This window comes from Macaca thibetana, chromosome 4 (genome assembly GCF_024542745.1).
Source record: "Macaca thibetana thibetana isolate TM-01 chromosome 4, ASM2454274v1, whole genome shotgun sequence".
In the NCBI taxonomy this organism is placed as follows: Eukaryota; Metazoa; Chordata; class Mammalia; order Primates; family Cercopithecidae; genus Macaca; species Macaca thibetana.
In genome coordinates, this window is record NC_065581.1 from 70,600,019 (window position 1) to 70,624,917 (window position 24,899).

General features: G+C 42.8%; 1 protein-coding gene across 5 annotated transcripts in view; it reads right to left on the reverse strand.

Moving 5' to 3' along the window:
* Nucleotides 1-1,938: 1,938 nt before the first annotated feature.
* KHDC1 (KH domain containing 1) overlaps nucleotides 1,939-24,899 on the reverse strand; it is a 66,062-nt gene continuing 43,101 nt past the window's right edge. For 2 of the 5 annotated variants that reach the window (XM_050786524.1, XM_050786528.1), the window contains exons 3-5: nucleotides 3,031-3,155; nucleotides 2,680-2,862; nucleotides 1,939-2,355 (exon numbers count right to left, since the gene is read on the reverse strand). In XM_050786524.1, coding sequence (XP_050642481.1) covers nucleotides 2,156-2,355; nucleotides 2,680-2,862; nucleotides 3,031-3,155 — 508 coding nt within the window. In that variant the 3' untranslated portion in view covers nucleotides 1,939-2,155. The other 3 variants (XM_050786525.1, XM_050786527.1, XM_050786526.1) reach the window with 3 other exon arrangements.

Sequence of the window (24,899 nt, forward strand, 5' to 3'; positions counted from 1 at the left end):
GATCATTGCTTATAGGTCATTAGAAAATGACAGCTCGGCTGGGCGCAGTGGCTCACGCCTGTAATCCCAGCACTTTGGGAGGTTGAGGCAGGTGGATTACTTGAGGCCAATAGCCCGAGACCAGCCTGGCCAACATGGCAAAACCTCATCTGTACTAAAACTACAACATATTAGCTGGGCGTGGTGGCATGCTTGTAATCCCACTGTAATCCCTGGGAGACTGAGGCATGAGACTCGCTTGAACCTGGGAGACAGGGGTTGCAGTGAGCTGAGATCATGCCACTGCACTCCAGCCTGGGCGACAGAGCAAGATTCCATCTAAAGAAGAAAGAGAGAGAGAGAGAGAGAGAGAGAGAGAGAGAGAGAGAAAGAAGAAAGAAAGAAGGAAAGAAGGAAAGAAGGAAGGAAGGAAGGAAGGAAGGAAGGAAGGAAGGAAGGAAGGAAGGAAGGAAGGAAGGAAGGAAGGAAGGAAGGAAGGAGAAAGAAAGAAAGAAAGAAAGAGAAAGAGAGAAAGAGAGAAAGAGGAAGGAAGGAAGGAAGGAAGGAGAAAGAAAGAAAGAGAAAGAAAGAAAACGTCGGCTCAGACTCCTTAAAAACTGTACTAAAGTATACACAGATCTTTTGCCAGAAGTTTGATTGGAGTTAGAAATACTATGGTACCCTTGACAATCATGAGATTTTTCCCTAGGAAATTTTTAGTAAAAGCAATGTTGATTATTGTCCAAAGGTCAGGGATATACATTTATCTTTTTATGCCTAGCAAGTTAGAATGTGCTTCACTCCTTTACAGGTTCTTTTTATTTCAATATTAGAACACATTCCTAGCCATTAAAAAGACTTTCATTCATTTTTCAACAAATAATTATTAAGGCACTGGGCTAGGCCTCAGGACTAACTGAACAATTCACTTCTAGAAAGAAAAAAGTGGCCATTATGTGTAGACAATTTATTTTGGCAGTCTGTATGACAGTCTATAAACCTGAATTTTTTTTTTTTTTTTTGAGACAGAGTCTCACTCTGTCGCCTATGCTGGAGTGTGGTGGCATGATCTTGGCTTACTGCAACCTCCGCCTCCCAGGCTCAAGCAATGCTGCAACCCCAGTGCCCACTTTAAGCAGCTGGGATGACAGGTGTGTGCCACCACACCAGGTTAATTTTTTGTGTTCTTGGGTGAGACAGGGTTTCACCATGTTACCCAGGCTGGCCTCCAACACCTGAGCCCTTCTTGGCCTCCCAAAGTGCTAGGATTACAAGCATGAGCCATAGTGTTCGACTACTATAACCTGAATTCTTTCAACATTTTCTCTAAGTGTTTTTCTACTGTGAATATGATATTTTAACTTTTATTTGGCAATTGGCCTTGTGAAAACCATGTAATTAGTAAATCTTGCTGGCTTCAAATTATGTTCCAAATTCAACCACTTCCTAACACTTCAGCCACTCCACTCTGGTCCAAGTCACCATCGTCACTCTCCTAGGGTACTGCAATTGCCTCATTATTAAGATACAGGCTGCTGGAGAAGGGGCAAATTTGAAGAGAAAGAGTTCTACTGAGGACAGGTTTAGCTTGCCATAATCTTGCCTAGAGAGATCCATATATAGACTTGGCAATCAGAAAACGTTCTTCAATGGAGTTTCAGGAATCCTTCGTATTTAATTCATGGCATGAGGGACTTCAAAACCCATTGCTCCCTGAAAACCACCCCCTCCACCCCCACCCACAAACTTGGGCAATCAGGGACAATGCTGGCTACCTCATGTTCACCAGATTCCCTGGTTGCCCACTTCACCAGGTAGTTGGGGTGGGAACACTTTCCATCTCTATCTGGACCCTTCCTCCCACCTTTCCGTTCTCCCCATTTGTATGCACTTGAAGGTCCAAGAAAATCCTGGGGTGAATAAGTTCATCCTAAGGAAAGAGGACAGCACATCGAAGGCTTTGCATCATAGGTAGCTTATTTTATTGGATTGCTTTGCCAATAACACTTTCTTACATTCGGGAGACTTCCCTCAGACACATGTCTACAAGACCTGAGAGGGACAGGTCCCAGCCACAAATTCAAACTTTCTTCAGTGTCTTTCATGTCTTTCTCACCAAAAGCGAAGCCAAGACTTCTCCTCTCATCCCCGCTTCCCAGAGGAGATCAGTCCTTAATTACGGATACAGTGAACTCAAATGGAATCCCGAACAACCAATCACTTGGTAAGGGGAAGGCTGAGGAACGCTAAGACAGATGGTTCCACTTATCCTGGGAGCCAAAGACAGGTCTCCAGTGTACGGTGGCACGCTAATGGAAGTGACCAGGTCATCATTGGTCAGGGGCTGGCTTCGGACTTGTTCCAGCATCTCCAGGCCTGCAAAAGATGTGCCCAGGGCTAATGAACCAGGGCCCATAACTAGGGCCCATTGGCGGGCCTGGACTCCATCAGGGAGGCTGCAGGGAGGATGTCACCCCAGCCCAGGCCTTCCAAGGTAACCCATTTACACCTCCCAGCTACCTTCTCCACCTTAAGCAATCTCATGCCACAAACAAATGAGCACTTTTCTTCCCAATGGACTCTGGGAAGTACCTGGATTGCCCAGCCACAAAGGGATTCTTCAAGAATCCAAGATACCACACAACTTAGCCAGAACTCCACCACCAAGTCCAAAACCACAGTTCAGCCAAGAATACCTACCTCGAGCATGATGATAGGAGTCCTGGCTCCCCACGCAACAGAACATGTGCAGCAGCCACTGCCTTGCCCTATGTGGTCCGACTACAGTCACACGAGTCTGGCCTGTAGCTGTGAACCAACTCTCCAGCTGAATAAGGGTGTGGCTGTGCACCTCAATGCAGCGAAGGTATGTGTCACCGTGCCCTGTGAGCATAAGAGGTGAGAGGAGGGTCTGTCAAGCACCAGCCCTTGGGGAGTCGGGAGGTGGCCTTGGGGGAACGGACGTGTGACTGATGAAGGTGGAAAAGGAGGAAAAGATTGAAAACCGAGAAGACAAGGATTAAGGCGGGGACGTTAGCAAGGGCCTCTCACCAAAGATGAGCTCCTCCTGGTCCTCTTCCATGTGGAACACCATTGGAGCATGAAAGTTTTCAGGCAGGGTCCACCACGGCTTCTTGCTGAGAGCACTAGTTCCCATGTCCATGCTCTGCTCCGACCTGATACAGAATAAGGACAAGTCCAAGAAATTGGTTAGCAAAAGACTTGGAAAAGTGAGGGAGGGCCTAGGCTCTGTCCTTAACATAGGAACCCAACAACCTGCCCCTTGAACTACCTTAGGGTGAGTGTACAATCCCGGTAGCTCTTCCCAAGATAATTCATTCCAAGTAATTATCTGTTCTGAGCTTAATCCTTTCATGCCAAACTTAATCTTATTTGATTAGTGCTTGCCTTTCTAATGCCCCGGAATCAAAATATTTCTTCACTCTAAATCCAAAGGATTTGGGAGCAGATCTACTGGGTATGAACCAGGGCAGGGGTTGAAAGATAGAGGTGCAGGAAGTCTCCAAATGGGCTCCCTAGATTTGCACAGGTGCTGGCAGTCACCCAATGACCACATGGTGTATTCCAACAAGACGGAGTTTGGTGTGCTGCATCAAGGGAGAGCAAACAACATAGGAAAATAAACTTTACACAAACAGAAGAGTGTTGTAGGGAGCTGATTGTAGAAGTTGAATAGGTGAATCTAAGAAGTGTTTAGGGAGTAGGGGCCAGTTTTCTAAAATGGGGCAATTTGGTGATGATCCTGGTAAATTTATCTAGGAAGGGAAGTAAAGAGATTAATGTAGTCTTCATTGCAGAATGTTCTCTCTCTCTGGTTTCAAATATAGTTACAGATGGACTTTCTACATCTTGTTGCGTGACAATCACTGAGCAACCTTGACTGGTTAAAATATTTAGCAGGAGATGTTTATGTTTGGAAGGGAAGATTCAACTATGCCTCTCAGCTCCCAACTACAAGTTCCTAGGTGCTTTTTCACTCTTCAGCCTCCCCTTTTGACCAAAGACAAAGTCAGCCATCAGGACTTTCATCTGGGGGTTCAGATCTACACCACTGTCAGAATCCACTTGTCACAAGTTTATCCAGAGAACGTTCTCTGCATCTGCATACAGTTGGTCCCTCATGTACATTTTTTGCAAAAGATACATAGTGAATGTATAATGACTACACAGTAGCATTTAAGGCTGAACAAGATGTACTAGTGAAATTCAGGTAAGTAATGGAAACAAAATAGCTATTAATCCTACCAATAGGTTGCAAAAACAAATAACTAGATTTCAAAACCAGACCACGAAATCATGTCCCAACTCCATCTGAATCTGTTCTAGAGAGACAGGTAGTCTTTTAACTTTGCCATAAAACTGTTCTGCCTGAACAGTAATGTTTTAGGTGGGTGCTGCAAACAGCATTTGCTATCAAACAAAAGCTGTCCTTGGCTAGCCAAGAAGAAACCAAAAACTATGAAATCATTCAAAACCACCATGAAACTTTAAGCTAGGTTGCTGGACCTCCAGAAAAGAAGTAGTGTCATCTATTGATTTCTGCTGGGACCAGAGACACATTTTGGATCACCTTTTCTAGTCATATTTTTCCTATTACTGGAATTGGAGCTCCCAGAGTATAGATGAAGAGGGAGTCGGTCATCTCTCCTGGAAGGTCTCCTGAATAGTCCATACTTGCCTCATTTTAGGTCTGGGTACCTTTCTCAGAGAAACATCATTTCCTATAGGAGTAGATGTTTAAAATATTGAAAAATATTATTAATATAATAGTCTAAAGCTCACTCCATATTACACTAGATAAGTTTGTATAATGATCAGGTGACCTGATATCCACATAAAAAGTAGTGCCTTAGTGCTGCACAAACTGAAAGGGGTATGGGGTGTGTAAGTGTCATTTATCACAGTGAGAGCAGGACAATTAATTCTTCAACATGTGAACATAGCTTGAGTGGAGGCTGGGGAGTCACTGAAGATTAAGGACTAGCACTGCAAGGAGAGACTCAATACATTATTGCAATAATGTCAGCAGACATCCTTTGTTGTTTCAGGTCAGTGTTCAATACTGATAAAGCTGAAGGTAAAAATTAATACTGTCAAGAAAATTCAAATTCCAGAAGAAACGTATAGAAGAAAATCTACCTTTTGAAGTGTTGAATACCTATTAAATTTTTGTTAGTAGAATCAGGTAGAGGATAAAAACTGCATTAGTCAGTTAGATTTAAAACAATAAATCGGGGAGTGGCGACTCATGCCTGTAATCCTAGCACTTTGGGAGGCCAGGGCAGGGGGTTGGGGGTGGGGGATAAGCCAAGATTTTGAGACCAGATCGGGCAACAAAGCAAGACTTCGTCTTTACTAAAAACTAAAAAAAATAGCCAGGTGAGGTGCTGTACAACTGTAGTCCCAACTATTCGGGAGGCTGAGGTGGGAAAATTGCTTGAGCCTGCAGTGAGTTAGTATCACAGCACTACAGCCTGGGTGACAGAGCAAGACCCTGTCTCTTAAAATATAATGATAAAAATTTAAAAACAATAGCTATAGTCTGCAAAAAAAGCACAAGAAAGTTTTGCCTTTCCTTAGGTGGCATGGAAATTCTGTACTACAGAAGATTAAGATAAAATATAATTTGTGAAAGAATCTTAAAAACTGTTGGTTGGCCTCTAGGGGACAACTAGGCACTTTGATAACCAGAGCAAAATTTTTAAAGGAAGGCAAAGATACCAGAACATGTATCTTGTTTTATTGTCTTGGGTGAAAGTGTCTACTTGGTATCATCAACAGCTTGATCTGAAGATATTGGTTTGGTCGTCTTCTTCCGAAGATCATTCTTCTGGAAGATACTTAAGAATCCTCAGTTTATGGTTCCTCAGTGAATTCTTTTCCATTGAGGACAAGGGTAGTTTTTCCTCTGATTTTTAGAAGTCTTTTCCAAAAGACTAAATATTCAGATTTCTAGTCATACAGAGACTAATTAGATGGATATTTGGGGAAGATTGTTGTTACCTATTAAAAGCTAGATGCATCAAATGAATCCTTTGTAGTATTTAGAAATGTGAGCTTGTGATATGGCAGAGTACAGGTTCAAGAAGTGAATTCCTAACTGCATGGAGTAGCCTATGGATCCCAGAAGGAGTTGATATTGCCATTGAGGCTAATTAGCAATTCCCAAGCCATGGAAGTTCAAGTCTTGCAGAGCATTCTCAAATTTAGTGTTAGAATTCATTTTTTTTTTCTTTCTAATTGTTCTAAATATTCATTTGGTACAGCAAGTGTGTTTATTATTGTTAAAAGGCATTTTGGAGCTTTTTTTATAACAGTCACGGGAAACGTGTGCCACACACACCCCCACCACCCAATCACTGAAGAACACGTTGGAATTCCTTAAGTCCAGAATAACAGTCAGGCAATTTTATCAGCAAAACCTTGGCTGTCTATCAGGAATATCCTCAATCCATTCTGGAGATAAGCAGACAATGACTAGAATGTATTTACAAACCATCAGTATGGCAACTGCTTTGGTTAGTGCTACTTGTTTAGCATGGTGGTAAATTATTTCCTCAGGATTCCGGGTTATCAGACTTTGAATGAATCTCCATTTTATTATATGGCTACCCCCTTAGGTAACAGCAAAGCTTCTAAAAGTTCTTTAATTTCTTGCCATTTTTAATGAGACTTCCACAAGAGGTCAGAAAAACCTCTTAATTCCCAAAGTTTTCTGATATGGAGCAACTCATTACATATCTACTGCCTATATAAATATTTGCTTTTTTTTTTTTTTTTTAAGCAGGTCCCTCCACCACTCAGAAATATTACCTCTTTTAATCTCTCCTTCGCTGAATGAAGGAGAACTATTCAGCCACTTGAGCTAATTTAACTTATGGGAGAAGGTCATACACCAACAGTAAATTTAGAATCGTGATAGCATAGAATACTTGAAAAATTCTAGTTTACATTTCTAAACATTAATTATTAACAAGAAAATCTATATCTATCTATATATATATTTTTTTTTTTTTTTGAGACGGAGTCTCGCTCTGTCGCCAAGGCTGGGGTGCAGTGGCCGGATCTCAGCTCACTGCAAGCTCCGCCTCCCGGGTTTACGCCATTCTCCTGCCTCAGCCTCCTGAGTAGCTGGGACTACAGGTGCCCGCCACCTCACCCGGCTAGTTTTTTGTATTTTTTTAGTAGAGACAGGGTTTCACCGTGTTAGCCAGGATGGTCTCGATCTCCTGACCTCGTGATCCGCCCGTCTCGGCCTCCCAAAGTGCTGGGATTACAGGCTTGAGCCACCGCGCCCAGCCGAAACATCAATATTTTAAAAAGAATTTTCCAAAATATCTATAAAACGCATGGACAGTTCCCTAGAACAGGTCAGATGATCACAAACACTCCCTTCTCAAGTAAGAGAAGGAGAATTGTCATGAGAGTTAAGGAGGGCACTAACAAATCCCCAGGAACTTTAATTTACCCCATAAAGTATATTATGAATGTCACCAACTGATAAATGACAAAGACATTTTCTTTTTTATAATCAAGGTCTTAACAGTTATATGCCAGTCTATAAAATAAACAAGATTTTTTAATTTTAGAAGTACACATCATTTTATTACAAATAACCTAAAAAAATTTTTTTTCTTTTGACTTGTCAGTTTTTTATGTTATTCTAAGCTTGGTAACCAAAAGAACACTCATAATATGTTTGAGTCATTCAAAATTTGCAGAACATCAAGCAAACCTGAATATTCCTTTTTATATATAAATTAAAAGAGCAAACATTTTTATTAACAGTGGTCATTCCAAGAAACCAAAATAAAAGGCATCCTAATAGTTTGGTTATTTTGCACATTGGGTTTGAATTTCAGGAAAAAAAAAAAAGTCAACTTTTTTTTTCTTTTTTTTTTTTTTGTTTGAGACACACTTTTGGTCTTTTCGCCCAGGCTGGAGTGCAATGGCACGATCTCGGCTCACTGTAACCTCTGCCTCCTGGGTTCAAGCAATTCTTCTGCCTCAGCCTCCTGAGTAGCTGGGATGACAGGCATGCACCACCACGCCCAGCTAATTTTTGTATTTTTAATAGAGACGGGGTTTCACCATGTCGGCCAGGCTTGTCTAGAACTCCTGACCTCAGATGATCCACCCACCTGAGCCTCCCAAAGTGCTGGAATTACAGGCATGAGCCACAGCACCCAGCCCAACATGTTTTAGAATAGAGCACATGTATGAAATGTATGCATTTGGGATGAATTCTGAGATAGAGCCCTCAGGACTTTCTGATTTCAAGATTTGGGGCAAGTAGCTCCAAAATAAAACATTTTTAAAAATTTGATTCCATATTTCCCCCAGTGTCTTTCCACCTCTTCATCCTGCAGCTGTGGCAGCAGCGACAGCAGTTACCCCAACCTGAGGCTGCACCCTGGGTAATACCCATAAGCCCCCTCAGCTGAGCCCCTTTCTGTGCCCCACAGACATCCATCTGAAAGAATCAAATGGACGGCCGGGCGCAGTGGCTCACGCCTGTAATCCCAGTACTTTGGGAGGCTGAGGCAGGCAGATCACCTGAGGTCAGAAGTTCGAGACCAGCCCGGCCAGCATGGTGAAACCCCATCTCTACTAAAAATACAAAAATTAGCTGGGCATAGTGGTGTGCATCTGTAATCTCAGCTACTCGGGAGGTTGCAGTAGGAGAATCACTTGACCTGGGAGGTGGAGGTTGCAGTGAGTGGAGATTGCACCACTGTACTCCAGCTTGGGCAACAGAGCAAGAATCCATCTCAGAAAAAAAAAAATCAAGTGGAAGAGGTAGCCCCTTGCAAGAAGGAGATTAAGTCACACTTGCTGCTTCCTCTCAGTCAGAAAATGGGGTGCAGCAAGCTAGGACCACCAGGTGGCCCTGAGAAAACACTAACACGCACGCCTTTCCTGTTGCAGGCTGTTTCCCCAAGAGTGGAGAGAAATGTGAATGCCTCCAACAAGTCTGTTCAGGGACAGCAGTGGAGTCCCAGACCTGGCACCAGGTCCTGGTCCTCCCTCCAGGTAAGGCAGCGAGACTGGCTATATTGGGTTTTGGTAGTGGGAGACAGACCTGAGGAGGGAGCCTGGGTGGACTATTGTGAGAAATACGAGACCACATGTGCATCTCCTGGAAAATCATTTTGCACAGTCCTGAAATTGAGAGCTTGGTGCATCCCCCTTCCTGCTCCCTCTTTCCTTCCCCTCTCTCCCACGTCTTCTACTTTAATCTGATGTTCCATTTTTCTCTCTCTCTCTCTGCTCTGTCTCTCCTCTCTCTCTCCGTCTCTGTCTCCTCTCTCTTCTCTCTCTCATCTTCCCTTCTTCCCCTTCCTTCCTCTCTCCCTCCTCCTGGTTTTCTTTCCCCTATGAGAGAAGACTGCCTTTTCTCAGAGAAAAGACGTAGGATGAAGTAAACAAAGATTTCTTTCTGTCCAGAGGGAAAAATAAGATAGAATATACAATCTGAGAAAATTAGAGTACAGAATGCAATTAAACAGAAAAGAGGTAGTTAACAAGATATCCCAGCCCCTTGGTCGGTGAGGGGAAGCATTAGGTGTGACTTAATCTCCCTCTTCCAAGAGGCTACCTCTGCCACTTGATTCTTTCAAATGAACAAATATTAACCAACAATCCAATCCACTTTTAATTGCTTAATTACTGGTCCTTTTAAGTGCCAACCATCTGACTTTTCCTGTTTCCATCTGTCCTGTGGCGCTATTTGGTATTGCATATCAGTGTTAATGTCTGAACTTTAAGGGATTTTTTTGAAGAAAAAACTTATAAATAAATTATTACATTCCTGAGGTTTTCTGGTATGGCCTTTATGTTGGGAAGCAAAAATAAAAAAATTAAAAAATAAAAGGTAAAGGTTCAAAACATTTATTTATAAGTGACATCAGTGTTAACAGGACACTTGGATTTCTATTGAGAAAGCTAATCTTCTAATTAGCTTTGTGTACATGTTGATAATCACTTTCTCAATTATTAACCCTTTGGTGAAATAAAGAAACCATTTCACTTTTGTGTTAAAGCTTAAAAAATAAAAAAATCCAGCTCACCAATGTGGTGGCTACCAGGAAGCTGAGGCAGGAGGATTGCTTGAACTCAGGAGTTCAAGGTGTGTTATGATCATGCCATTGCACTCCAGCCGAGGTGAGAGTGAAACCCAGTCTCTTGGAAAAAAAAAATTATATTCAACATTTAAAAATTATCTTTCAAAAACAACAAAGCACTTATGTACTGGGAAGGGGTGGCTGCCAGCTAGGGCCAGCTGGTGCTACTGAAAAAATTATTCATGCATAATTATCAAAATAATATTATCCAAAGTACCATATAGGACCAGAAACAGAGTCAGAGATAGTGTGCAGTAAGTTGTCTATTGCTACTTATGCACAATCTTGGTTACCTCACATTTTAGAGCAATAAAAAAAGGCAAGATTTGCAAGTGTAACACATGGAGTAAGTAATCATCTTTATTTTGTATATTCATGGGAAGGTGCACACACACAGGAAGGAGAGGAGCCCTGGTGCTCTTGGCTTTGCCTGTCCCTGCTGGATGTGGACTCACAGCAAGACGGACACATCTGAAACCAAAAGTGTCGATAACTTTCTGATGGTAAAGGGGTTTTTATTTTTGTTTTCATTTTATTTATTTATTTATTTATTTGAGACATTGCCCAGGCTGGAGTGCAGTGGCACAATCTCGGCTCACTGCAAACTCCACCTCCCAGGTTCACGCCATTCTCCTGCCTCAGCCTCCTGAGTAACTGGACTATTGGCGCTCGCCACTGCGCCCAGCTAATTTTTTGTATTTTTAGTAGAGTTGGGGTTTCACCGTGTTAGCCAGGATGGTCTCGATCTCCTGACCTCGTGATCCGCCCACCTCGACCTCCCAAAGTGGTGGGATTACAGGCATGAGCCACCGCGCCCGGCCTATTTTTGTTTTTATTATTTTGTTTTGTTTTCAGAGACAGGCTCTTGCCCTATTGCCCAGGCCAGAGAATAGTGTCATGATCATAGCTCATTGCAGTCTCAAACTCCTGGGCTCAAGTGATCCTCCCGACTCAGCCGCCCAAAGCACTGGGATTATAGGCATGAGACACTGCACCCAGCCTGATTGTAGAGTATTTAAAAAGCAGGAATATGTTAACAAATATGCACTCAAATAAAATATAGTTTCTATTGCATCCTACATGAGTTCTCAAGATTCCTTACACTTGAACAAATAGATAATCTATGAGAAATTGGCAGCTTCAAATGTATGAGTTTCATTTAGCATAGCTTCTCATGTTCCCAGGTCATAAAATCCATTTCTTATTCAGTGGCTCCATCACTCTGTCAATCTCTGGCTGACAGTTGCAGTTTTTCAACTCCCACATGATGTCAAAACATAGAAAAAGAGAACTCTGCTTAGTGCTGATGGACACTAACTCCTAACATCAATTTAATTCCAGGTGATTAGACTAATCATGATAATCTAATTCCCCTTGCCAGTGATTGCTTTAGGAAATGGCACATGTCCCAGTTTTGAAATGAAGTAAAACCTAAAGGAGGCTTCCAGCAGAGGTTGTCTCATTTCTGAAGAGAGACACAAAAAAGAACTTGTCTCTTCTTTCCTTCCCACAGTGTTTATAGCAGGATATGATTTTGGAATCAGCTACAAGTATTTTGCTACCAACCTGAAGAGGAAGCCAACACAAAGCGGAAAGGGAGGCAAACCAAGAAACTGAATTTGAGCCCTTGGCATAATATGCCTGGAATGCCTGCTATTGGCAATAATACAGTGCTTTATTAGCATCCAACTGGACCAGTGTTTCCTGTTACTTGCTGTTCAAAGCATGCTACATAATTCTGGTCCCTTTTACATACTTCTCTCATTTTGATTGAGATCAGCAATGTTCCACTTTCCAAGGAGGGAGAATGAACTGTAGGTAGCAATGTTTTATCACATAAAACCTCAAGAGTGAAAAGCACAAAGTATATCTTGATTATTTTCATTCATAAGCACTTTCCAAGTTATATAATATTAAGCATCAAATAATTTTTTTTTTGATATGGAGTCTCACTCTGTTGCCCAGGCTGCAGTGCAGTGGCACAATCTTGGCTCACTGCAACCTCCACCTCCCGGGTTCAAGGAATTCTCCTGTCTCAGCCTCCTGAGTAGCTGGGATTACAAGCGTGCTACTTTTTGTATTTTTAGTAGAAACAGGTTTTGCTATGTCGGCCAGACTGGTGTCATCAAACTCCTGACCTCAAGCGATCCACCCGCCTCGGCCTCCCAAAGTTCTGGGATTACAGGCTGAGCCACTGTGCCCACCCTAGCATCAAATAATTTATAATTAAAATATATATGCAGTAGTTCTGGCCTTATTGAGTACCAAAAAACTAATATTATAGAAAAATCCTTACCACTTTATCGTGTAGCAAAAAATAAATAAATGAGAGAAAAAGTCCTATTTATACATTAAAAATCAAAGTCATTCAGTTGGAATTCTCTTACTATGTAGCCTGCTGGAGAGAAATCCTATTAATACAACTAGTATGAGAAAGTCTGCAGTGATATTTCTATCAAACCTGAGAAAATACACTGGGAATAGCTCCAATAAATTTAATAAAAGTCAAAAAATTATTCTCAAGGACACTAGACTTAATGTTGAATCAAAGAACCTATAGCAAACAAAAATACTATAGAAAGCCAATCATCGACCCTCTAACCTAAACATGTACCAGAAAAATATTTACATCTAATGCATAAAAAGTTTCACTCCCATCTTAATTTTTAAGTATCACTGAATGTATACCGGAAAATATAAACATAAAAAGAAATGTTTCAATGTCTTCTATTTTGGACATGAGAAAACTCACATAATTGCAACTGTACTAAAACCATAGATTCAGCTATTTCGCACTCAAGGAAGTACATGGTTCGATGACAAAAATAATTTAAATTAAATCTTATCCTTTTTTTTAAAAATGTTCTTTTTCTTTTCTGTTTTTTTTTCTGAGACAGGGTCTCATTCTGTCCTCCATGCTGGAGTACAGTAGCAAGATCACAGCTCACTGCACCCTTAGCCTTCCGGACTCATTCAATCCTCCCATCTCAGCCTCCTGAGTAGCCCAGGCTGATCTTGAACTACTGGGGTCAAGAGATTGGCCCATTTCAGCCTCCCAAAGTAGAGGGATTATAGGCATAAGCCACAGGGCCCAGGCCTTGGCCTAAATCATCCTTTTTTAAAATTTTTTATTTTTTTCCAACACAGTCTCACCCTGTCACGCAGGCTGGACTGCAGTGGTGGAATCTGGGTTCACTGCAACCTCCACCTCCCAGGCTCAAACAATTCTTATGCCTCAGCCTCCTGAGTAGCTGGCACTACAGGCCTGAGCCACCACGCCCAGCTAATTTTCCTATTTTTTGTAGAGATGGGGGTCTCCCTATGTTGCCCAGGCTGATCTCTAACTTGTGGGCTCAAGCAATCTGCCTTCCTCAGCCTCCCAAACTGGAGGGATTACAGGTGTGAGCCACTGCGCTGGCCCTAAATCATATCCGAATAATTATTTCGTTGAAAATTTTTCTACAGATATCACAATGTATTTAGAGTAAATTAGCTCTTCTGGTAATTTAGAGCAATTGTCAGACAAACATTTTCTATAAAGGGCCAGACAGTAAATATTTTATACTCTGTGGCATGAAGTCTGTGTCAAAACCAGCCTCACTCAGGCTGGGTTCAATGGCTCACACCTGTAATCCCAGCACTTTGGGAGGCCAAGGCAGGTGGTTCACTTTGAACTCAGCAGCTGGAGACCAGCCTGGGCAACATGGCAAAACCCCATTTCTTCAAAAGACAAAAAATAAATAAATAAATAAATAGAATTTTAAAAATTAAAAAAAAAAAAAATTAGCCAACCATGGTGGCTCATGACTATAGTCACAGCTACTCAGGAGTCTGAGGCTGGAGAACGGCTTGAGACAGGTAAGCGAAGATTGCAGTGAGCTGAGATCATGCAACTGCACTGCAGCCTGGGCAACAGACTGAGATCCTACCTCGAAAAAAAAAATAAATAAATTATCCACTCATCGAATGCAGTGCAAAAGGGGTCAGAGGCAATACATAAATGATGGGTACTGCTCTGTCCCAATAAAACTTTATTTAGGCCGGGCGCGGTGGCTCACGCCTGTAATCCCAGCACTCTGGGAAGCCGAGGCGGGCGGATCACAAGGTCAGCAGATCGAGACCATCCTGGCTAACAGGGTGAAACCCCGTCTCTACTAAAAATACAAAAAAGCCGGGCGTGGTGGCGGGCGCCTGTAGTCCCAGCTACTCGGGAGGCTGAGGCAGGAGAATGGCGTGAACCCGGAAGGCGGAGCTTGCAGTGAGCCGAGATCGCGCCACTGCACTCCAGCCTGGGTGACACAGCGAGACTCCGTCTCAAAAAATAAGTTTAAAAAAAAAAAAAAAACCTTTATTTATAAACACAAACTGAATTTTATATAATTTTATGTCATAAAAGATCATCCTTTTGATATTTTAAACCATGTAAAAATTTTAAAGTAATTCCTAAACTACAAGTTCTACAAAAAATAGGCATGAAAAAGGCTTAGTCCTATCCATGTACTAAATAGTACAATACTTCAATAAATAAAAGGCTATAATTTTATTAATGCATGAAAAGACCAATCAATGAAATAGAACAGAAAACCAAAAATACACCCATATATATGCATAGAAATTTAATAAAGGAGACAATTCAAATTACTGTGGAAAAGGCAGACTATTCAATCAAGGATTGAATTATCATTGGAATAAACAGGTTAACCTATTAAAAATCCATTTGAGGCCAGGTGCAGTGGGGCACACCTGTAATCTCAGCACTCTGGAAGGTAAAGGAAGGAGGATCACTTGAGCCAAGGAGCTTGAGATGAGCCTGGGCAAGACGGTGAAACCTTGTCGCCACAAAAATAAAAATAATTGAAAAATTGGCCAGGCATAGTGGTCCATGCCTGTAGTCCCAGCTGCTCAGGAGATTGAGGTGGGAAGATAACTGGAGCCCAGGAATTTGAGGCTGCCCAGGAATTTGAGGCTGCAGTGAGCTATGATCACACCACTGCACTCCAGCCTGGGTGACAGAGTGAGGCTCTGTCTCCAACAACAACAACAACAACAAACAATAAAATTAGATTTAAATATATATGTAAAATAATAAAAATAATAAAAATTCATTTGAACTATACCTAACAACCTAAATCGAATCACACCTCAGGAACATCAAACATTTAAATGTAAAAAAGAAAACTCAAACCATACCAGAGGAAACCATTAGCAAATATTTTATAGTCATGGAATAAGGAGGGCATTCCTAAGAATGAAACAAAATCCACAGACAATAAACATAAAAAGATTCAGGCTGGGCACAGTGACTCATGCCTGTAATCCCAGCACTTTGGGAGGCCAAGGCGGGTGGATCACTTGAGGTCAGGAGTTTGAGACCAGCCTGGCCAACATGGAGAAACCCCATCTCTACTAAAAATACAAAAATTAGCTAGGCGTGGTGGTGCGTGCCTGTAATCCCAGCTCCTAGGGAGGCTGAGGCAGGAGAATCACTTGAGCCAGGGGGGCAGAGGTTGCAGTGAGCTGAGATTGGGCCACTGCACTGCAGCCTGGGCAACAGAATAAGACTCTGTCTTAAAATTTAAAAATAAATAAATAAATGAAAGACTACATAGCTATAAGAAATTACAAGAAAGTGTTTCTGCTCTAAAATGCAACCACCCACAAGATATATTAAGTTAAAAAATGGCCAGGTGCTAAAGAGTGTACTGTATGATGCCATCTATACACAAAAAGGAAGAAAAGAAATTGTGTATGTGTATTTATCTGAGAACTAAGGGTACACAATAAATTAGAAACAGGTTTTTTACAGCCGGGCGCAGTGGCTCAAGCCTATAATCCCAGCACTTTGGGAGGCCAAGGCGGACGGATCACAAGGTCAGGAGATCGAGACCATCCTGGCTAACACAGTGAAACCCCATCTCTACTAAAAATACAAAAAATTAGCCAGGCATGGTGTCAGGTGCCTGTAGTCCCAGCTACTAGGGAGGCTGAGGCTGGAGAATCGCTTGAACCTGGGAGGTGGAGGTTGCAGTGAGCCAAGATCGCGCCACTGCACTCCAGCCTGGGTAACAGAGTGAGACCCTGTTTCAAAAAAAAAAAAAAAAAGGTGATATGTCAAACTCCTTAAACTACACTAAGTTTATACAGACCTTTATAAGAAGAAGTATTTTCTAGAAATTTGTGTAATAAAAACTAGCACAGAGCCATGATTGTCGAGCCTGAAGTTTGAATGGAGTTAGAAATACTGTGGTACCTTAGACAATCATGAGATTCTTCCCTAGGAATGTTTTAGTAAAATCAAAGTGGATTACTTTCCAAAGGTCAGGCATATACATTTATCTCCTTAGGCTTAGTAATTTAGAATGTGCTTCACTCCTTTACAGGTCCTTTTTTATTCAGTATTAGAATAAATTCCTAGCCATTAAGAAGACTTTCATTCATTTATTCAACAAATAATTATTTAGTGCCTACTATTTGGCAGGTGCTGTGCTAGGCCTCAGGAGCATTATAACATTGAACAATTCATTTCTAGAAAATAGCTTCATTGAACAACTGTTGAGTATATTATTTATAAACTTATAGAAAATATGTGTAGACAATTTTTATTGGCAGTCTGTGAACAATCTGAACTCTTTCAACATTTGCTTTATAGACTCGTTTTAGATATAAGCCAGTCAGGGAGTCTGGCGTTAAAAATGATATTTAGTCATCAAAAAGCAGCAGGATAGAAAGTTCTTAAAACTATTAACAGACAGTTTACCATGGTAGGAGAAGGGTGCCTGTCAGTTGGTAAGACATTTCCACGTGTCTCATCTTATATAATCCACAATCCTGTTATCCCCATTTTACTATCAGGAAACTGATTTTAAGATAAGTTTCAACAGGTGTCTAACCAGTAAATGGTGGAGTTCGAACTGGAACCCAACTCTCCTTATGTTAAGGTTTATATTCTTTCTACTAAGGCATGGGCTTAATGTTTATAAAATAAAATGCTTTAAGTAAATTATCTAGAGGTGCACCTGAGTTAACATAATTAAAATTACCAGCAGATCCTTACCAAAAATTTCTCAAAGAAGGTTCTGACTAATATATATTAAAAGGCATGGCCAGTGGGGCACAGTGGCTCAAGCCTGTAATCCTAATACTTTAGGAGGCTGAGGCAGGCAGACAGCTTGCTTGAGCTCAAGAGCTTGAGACCAGCCTGGGCAACATGGCGAAACTCCATCTCTACAAAAAATACTAAAATTAGCTGGGCATGGTGGCATGGACCTATAGTCCCAGCTACTTGAGAGGCTGAGGTAGGAAGATTGCTTGAGCCCAGGAGGTCAAGACTTCAGTGAGCTTTCATCGTACCACTCCAATCCAGCCTGGGTGACAGAGTTCATCTCAAAAGAATAAACAAAAACAAAGAGCAAGGCATAGCCTTCCCTAGGAATTTGGTTTGGGGATTCTCTAACAATAGTAACCAACTGAGGATGTCTGGGGTCTTGTTGGGAATTTTTTTTTTTTTTTTTTTTTTTTTTTGTGAGACGAAGTCTTACTCTGTCGCCAGACTAGAGTGCAGTGGCATGATCTTGACTCACTGCAACCTCTGCCTCCCAGGTTCAAGAGATTCTTCTGCCTCAGCCTCCCAAGTAGCTGGGACTACAGGCGCACACTACCACATCCAGCTAATTTTTGCATTTTTAGTAGAGATAGGGTTTCACCATGTTGGCCAGGACGGTCTCGATCTCCTGACCTCGTGATCCACTTGCCTCAGCCTCCCAAAGTGCTGGGATTACAGGTGTGAGTCACCAGGCCTGGCCCTTTCTGGTTCTTGATTATAATTCATCTTTAAATAGTTAAGAGCAACTTGTGCTGTCTGATATTCATGGCCAAGTAAAACTCTTTGACCCTCAGACAAATACAGTATGATTTCATATATATGAAATACCTAGGCCAGGCCATGGTAGCTCACACCTGTACTCCCAGCACTCTGGGAGGCTGGGATTTTTACTGAGTCCAGGTCCCATCTTTCCTCATTTTGGAAGGCTTTCTGCTGACAAATCCAATATGCTTTTTTTTTTTTTTTTTTTTTTTTTTGAGACGGAGTCTCGCTCTGTCACCCAGGCTGGAGTGCAGTAGCTATTCATAGCGGCAGTTATAGCGCACTAGCCTGGAGTTCCTGGGCTCAAGCCATCCTCCTGCCCTAGCTTCCTGAATAACTAGGACTACAGCCATGCACTACCACAACTGGCTAAATCCAATTATTTTAAATTAGTTGGAAGAAAAAAGACATTGGGGTTCTTCTTACTTCCCCTTGAGAGGACCAGATCTGGTCCCCAATTTTTAGGACAAAAATATTTACATTCAGAAAGCCAAGAACAGATCAAAGGGAATGCAGAAGCAGTCACATACTAGTTAGATGCAGAGAGAAAGTCATCCTTTAGATTTATAAACTCCTTGTCATGTTGTTTCCTCTCTTGGCCCCTTCTCCACACTTTTAAACAAGCATGTTGTGGTCTAAGTTGAGAGCTTGACAAGGTTTTTGCTATGGTTGAGGCATCAGTCTCTTTTGTAATTGAATCTATTCACCAGGGATAGTGTGAGCAAACCATGATCAAGCTCTTTGTCTTTGTCCTAACTAGGCATTTACCATATAAACATAATAAGAAACAAGCCCCTGCAAGTCTTTCTTTTTAACCAATTATCTGGCTGTTTCTCTTGCTGTAGTCCTGCCTTCATTAAAAGCTGTCCAGGGGGGAGGGCACAATCTTTGGAAGCATATCTAAGATGCCAATTTCTTTGCATTTCAGTGAAAAGTAAGTCATCAGGGTATTTGAGACATCTCTTCAAGCTTTTCTTGATGGTCAGTATCAGCATGGCCCCTTCCTTTCCAGCTTTCCTCATTCCTAGAGTCTGCTATTGTGCCTTTATACCTTGAAATTGGGGTATACCCATATATCCATATAAAAAACCTTTTTGTTTCTGTAGTCATTACAGGGGAGTCCAGTGTGATTTACAGAACAAACTGAAATCATTCTATCAAGACGTAACAAAGAATTAAGGGGAAGGGTCTGGGCTGGAGAATATTAATTAGCCCCTGACCCACCCTATCGTCTTTCTCTAGTTCACAAAGATAACTGTCAATTTATCCTCAATGTTCAGAATAATGCCTAATACCTAGTAAAAAATCAACAAATATGTGTTTAGAGAATGAGTAAATGATTACCATAGTTTATTTACCTGCTGAAATTACATTTTTCTAATTTTAAACTATTATGCAAAAAATGTTTCCAGTTAAATATTTTGCATACCTCTGTTTGAACTCCTGTTTATCTGTAGAATAAAAAAGTTAAATTAGAATGTCTGAAGCAGTGTTTTTCATTATAATCAATATTACTTCAAAGATTACTTAATTTTAATATTTTACAATTAATACTGCCAAATCTACCCCCACCCCTGGCAGTGGCTATCCTGGTTTATACTTCTACCAAGAATATTCACTTTTCCACAAAATTGATATTTTCAAATTTCAGTTTTAGCCAGTGTGGGATAAAATGGATCTCTCTATTATTTTCCTTTGCATGCCAGCGTCACTAGCGCAGTTAAGCATCTTCTTTATGTGGTCAGTTTTATTTCATTCTTCTTCATCTATTGTCTATTTACACATTTGTCCATTTCTCTATAGGGTTGTCTTTTTCTTATATACATTTGTTTTCACTATCTATTCCAGATATTAATTCTTTGTGCACTGTATGTTTCCTCTTTTTAAACTTTATTCATGGTATTTTTGTTCTATGAAACATTTTAGCCCATACTCTCACATCATGGAAGAGTAATTTCCTTGCAAACCTCTCTTGTCTACTCCTACTCAGTAGCATCAAATCCAGTTGATTCAAGTCTTAACCTCTATTCAGAGGAAATATAGTGTGGTGATTAGAAGCATAGGCTGGGCATGGTGGCTCACACCTGTAATCCCAGCACTTTGGGAGGCCGAGGTGGGCGGATCACCTGAGGTAAGGAGTTTGACACCAGCCTGGCCAACATGGTGAAACCCCGTCTCTGCTAAAAATACAAAACTTAGCTGGGCATGGTGGCGCATGCCTGTAATCCCAGCTACTTGAGAGGCTGAAGCACGGGAATGGCTTGAACCCAGAAGGCAGGGATTGCAGTAAGCCAAGATCACGCCACTGCCTGGGCGACAGAGCTAGTCTCTGTCTCAATCAATCAATCAATCAATCAATAAAAAATAAGCATAAACTCTAGGACCAGGCACAGTGGCTCATGCCTATAATCCCAACACTTTGGGAGGTTGAGGCGGGCGGACCCCTTGAGCCCAAGAATTTGAGACCAGCCTCGGCAATGTGGTGAAACCCTGTCACTACAAATAAATAAATAAATAAATACAAAAAAAAAAAAAAAAAAGAATAGGCCGGGAGCAGTGGCTCACACCTGTAATCCCAGCACTTTGGGAAGCCAAGGCAGGTGGATCACGAGGTCAGGAGTTTGAAACCAGACTGGCCAACTACTGGTGAAACCCCATCTCTACTAAAAATACAAAAATTAGCTGGGCGTGGTGGCAGGCACCTGTAATCCCAGCTACTCGGGAGGCTGAGGCAGGAGAATCGCTTGAACCCAGGAAGTGGACACTGCAGTGAGGCAAGATGGCACCACTGCCCTCCAGCCTGGGTGACAGAGTAAGACTGCATCTCAAAAAAAAAAAAAAAAAATAGCTTAGCTGGGCAAGGTGGTATGTATGTGCCTGTGGTCCCAGCTACTCAGGAGGCTGAGGTGAGAGAATTCATTGAGCCTGGCAGGTTGGGGCTGCAGCGAGCCATGATGGTGCCACTGCACTCCAGCCTGCGCAACAGGAAAGAGGCCCTTTAAAAAAAAAAAAAAAAAAAAGCACAGTCTCTGGGGCCAAACTGATGCGCTCATGCAAAAGTTTTGCCACTTACTATATGACCTTGGGCCACTTGCTTAACCTCTCTGAACCTCACTCGCCTTTTTTGTAAACCAGAGGTGACAACAGTATACCCATTTCATAGGGCTGTGGTGAGAACTAGATGAGTTAATAAATTTAAAGAGCTTAGAAGTGTCTGGTGCATAGCAAGTGCTACGTAAATGTTAAACCTTTCCTGCCCTTTTCATCTGCTCCTCCTTTTCCTTTTTTCCTGTTACAGCTTTCCTTCTTTTTTCCTATTTCCTCACTATGCCTTTGCTGGAATACTAAAAAGAAACTACTGGTCCAACAGCAGGCAACACCTCATGCCATTACTTTAAATGACTTCAAAATAATACAAATATATCCAGCATAACAGTTTACATTTTAAAGGTGTTACACCAATTTTGTTTTGAGAAGTGTCAACAAAACCCGTGTTTCTTTTCTTTCTATAAGTTTAAAATGTCCCCAAATCAATTAACGATAAAGGAAAGTCAGGCTATGTTTTTTTCTCTTTATACTGTTATCTCCTGTTCCACTGTTTTTACACTTCTTTGCAGCTCAGTTTCCTTATCTGTAAGATATTCTTAGGATGAACTTAGTAAGAAATGTGCAAGAACTAGATGAAGACCCACCAGATAGGATGCTCTCTTGCAGACACGCAACTCACTGACTCAACCAATGAGGAAATTATCCCACAAAGCAGATAATCCTAATGGAGGGCAGAATTCAGGACTGAGCATCTCAGTGATGCCGCCGGGAACCCAGGCTTCTCTGTCCCTTCACCAGACTAACCGAGTTCGAGACCACACGGGGTCAGGTAGCCAAGGCTGGGCTTGGTAGGAATGAAGGAGGTGAGGGTGGCGCGCCGCCGGCCTGGGCCACTCCCTGAGTAGGGCGGCGGTGGCGGCGGCGGCGGCTGCAGGCCCGGTCGATTGTGAGGAGACAGCGGTGCCTCCTGGGCCGCGCGCCCGACCATTCCTGGGGTCCCGGCTCGCGCCGCGCGAGGCGCGCTCGAGCGGAAGTGGCGGCGACCCCGCCGGAAGCGCGCGGCTGCGGCAGGGGAAGCAACCGAGAGCCCTCCTCCCGCCTGCTCTGTGCAGGAGACAGCTTGCGGAGCCCACTGCCGGCGCGTCGAGAGCCCAGCAGCTCTTGAGTCCGGGAAGCAAGGGTGGGCGGAGGGAGGAGCCGGTGGCAAGGACCCAGACCTGGACGACCCCCAGTGCCGAGCCAGCGGAGCTGCTTGGTGAGTGGCCTCCAGGCGGCATCTCTTGCTCTCAGCCCGGAGGGGGTTTGGGGGACCCAGGCTGTGGGGCCGCCTCTTCCCATGCCTTCAGTTCACCCCGACGTGGGGTGAAAAACCCTAGAGACCCTCGGGAGTCCGTCCACCAAGGGAGGTCCAGACTCCCCAGGAATGTTGCCTAGGGCGGGGTGTCTGCAGTTGGGGTGGGGGGGGGGTGATCCAGGCCCACCCTCTGCAGGGCACTTTGAATGCTCCACATCCCCAGTGAACAGCCTGTCACGCATCACACCGTGGTGTATTTGAGATCCCATCTGCCACTTGGGCTGGAGGGAAATGAGTGGTCTTGGGTTTCTTGTCATTGCTTGCTGCCGATTCCATTTTAATCCTGTTGGTTTATGGCCTCAAACATGAATTTGAAGAATTTTGCCTTCTCTGGCAGTATTGGGAAGAAGATTCTTTTGTTCAAGTCCATTTGAACAATTAGTTGGGAGTATTTACAAAAGGTCAGGCCGGAAACGGTGGCTCACACCTGTAATCCCAACACTTTGGGAGGCCAAATCGCAAGGATCGCTTGAGCCCAGGAGTTCGAGACCAGCTTGGGCAACAGAGGGAGATCTTGTCTCTACAAAAAATTTAAAAATTAGCTGGGCATGGTGGTGCATGCCTATAGCCCCAGCTATACGGGAAGCTGAGGTGGGAGGATTGCTTGAGCCCGAAAGTTCGAGGGTGCTGTGAGCTGAGATCGCACCACTGCATTCCAGCCCGGGCAACAAAGCAAGACCCTGTCTAAGGTCGACTCTGCCACCTGGAAGGTATGGGACCTCGCAGTCTTCTCTAGGTTGCGTCTTTTTCACTGAAATCACAAAATCACTAAGGTAAGTAGGGAAGGGTCAAGATAGGTAACAGGAGTGAGGGGACACAGACACCAATAAAAGTTCTAACTTTGAGGACTTCTCCAGTATTCTTTTCATCCTAAAGCTTCTGGCCTATCAGCTAGTTCACACACAGCCTAGGAGTCTCAAGCCAGTACAGGAACAAGGAGGCAGGTTGCCCTCTTGGGGCAAAACTGTGACCCCACCCTTGATGAAGAAGGCCTGTAGGAACACAGGACCTGTGAGCAGGTAGACTCCTGAAGGTTTAAGATTCTGTAGAGCAGGTATGTGCAGTGCCAGTGCTCAACCAGCAACTGATGGACAGGAATAGGTAGAGCTGCTCTGAGTGCATTCCCTTGGCAAACCTGGGCCAGAGGCACACGGGAAGGAATTAATCATGTGGTATCCTAGGCCAGGTGCAGAAGCAAATGAGCCAGAGTGGAACCAGGACCAGCCAGGGCCAAGGCAGGGCGAAGAGTTCCTCTAGCTGACATTGACAGGAAAGCAGAGTCAAAAACCTGGAATGGTTTGCTTCAAAGACTGGATGCTGCCTAGTGACCTCAAAGACCAGTGATACCTGGACTCTTGAGTGAGCAAGGCAGATTTTGGATAAGCACACAACTTCAAGTAAGCCCAGACATGATTTCCTCTAGTTTCTGCTGCTCCTAGAGGCAGAATCATCTGAGAACTGATTGAGGAGTCCCTGTATATCTCAGAGACTAGTGCACTCTAGGGTAAAAGGAGTCATTCAGCCCTTACTCTTGGTTAGAGGCAGGACTCTAGTGTAGTTTGAATAAAATGTGTTACAGAACAAATTTCTAAGACCTTTAGGTTAAGTGAGTGTTAGAGTTTGTCTAGTAGTATATTTCTCATCAGTATCTATTTAGCTGTTCTGCATAGGCCTTTGATATATGGAAATAAGTAAGATAAATTTTTCCCAGAAACCCCAAAATAATTATAATGTTGAGAGAAGAATAAAGTAGGAACTCTGTCTGTACTGAAGAAGGAATTGGGTGGACAGAAAAGAGATGACTGCATGAGGTGAGGAGTTCAAGACCAGCCTGGCCAACATGGTGAAACCCCATCTCTATAAAAATACAAAAGTTAGCCGGGCATGATGGTGGGTTCCTGTAATCCCAGCTACTTGGCAGGCTGAGGCAGGAAAATTGTTAGAACTTGGGAGGTGGAGGTTGCAGTGAGCCAAGATCGTGCCATTGCACTCTAACCTGGGCAACTGAGCGAGACTCCGTCTCAAAAAAAAAAAAAAAAAAAAAAAAAAAAAAAAAAGAGGTACCTGGTGACTGGTCACTGTGAGCTGGATCTGGGGAAGGTGGGAATGGAGACTAAGGGCTCTTGCTGAGAGGAGTTTGTGTAAGCCTTTTTCAGGTTCTTGTGTCTTTAGCATTTAAATCCTGAACTTAATAAGTAGACTGGCAGTTGTGGCATCAACACAACTAAAAGCCTCTTAGCGTACACTTGGAAAATCAGTCTGAAGTGAAAGAAACTTTTGGTGAAGTGTAAGTGGAAATGTTGGTTGGGTGCAGTGGTTCATACCTGTAATCCTAACATTTTGGGAGGCAAAGGTGGGAGGATTGCTTGAGACCAGGAATTTGAGACCAGTCTGGGCAACATGGCAAGACCCCTTTTCTTTTTCTTTTTTTTGTGGGGAGACAAGGTCTGGCTTTGTTACCCAGGCTAAAGTGCAGTGCAGTGGCACTCTAACACTCACCCAACCTAAG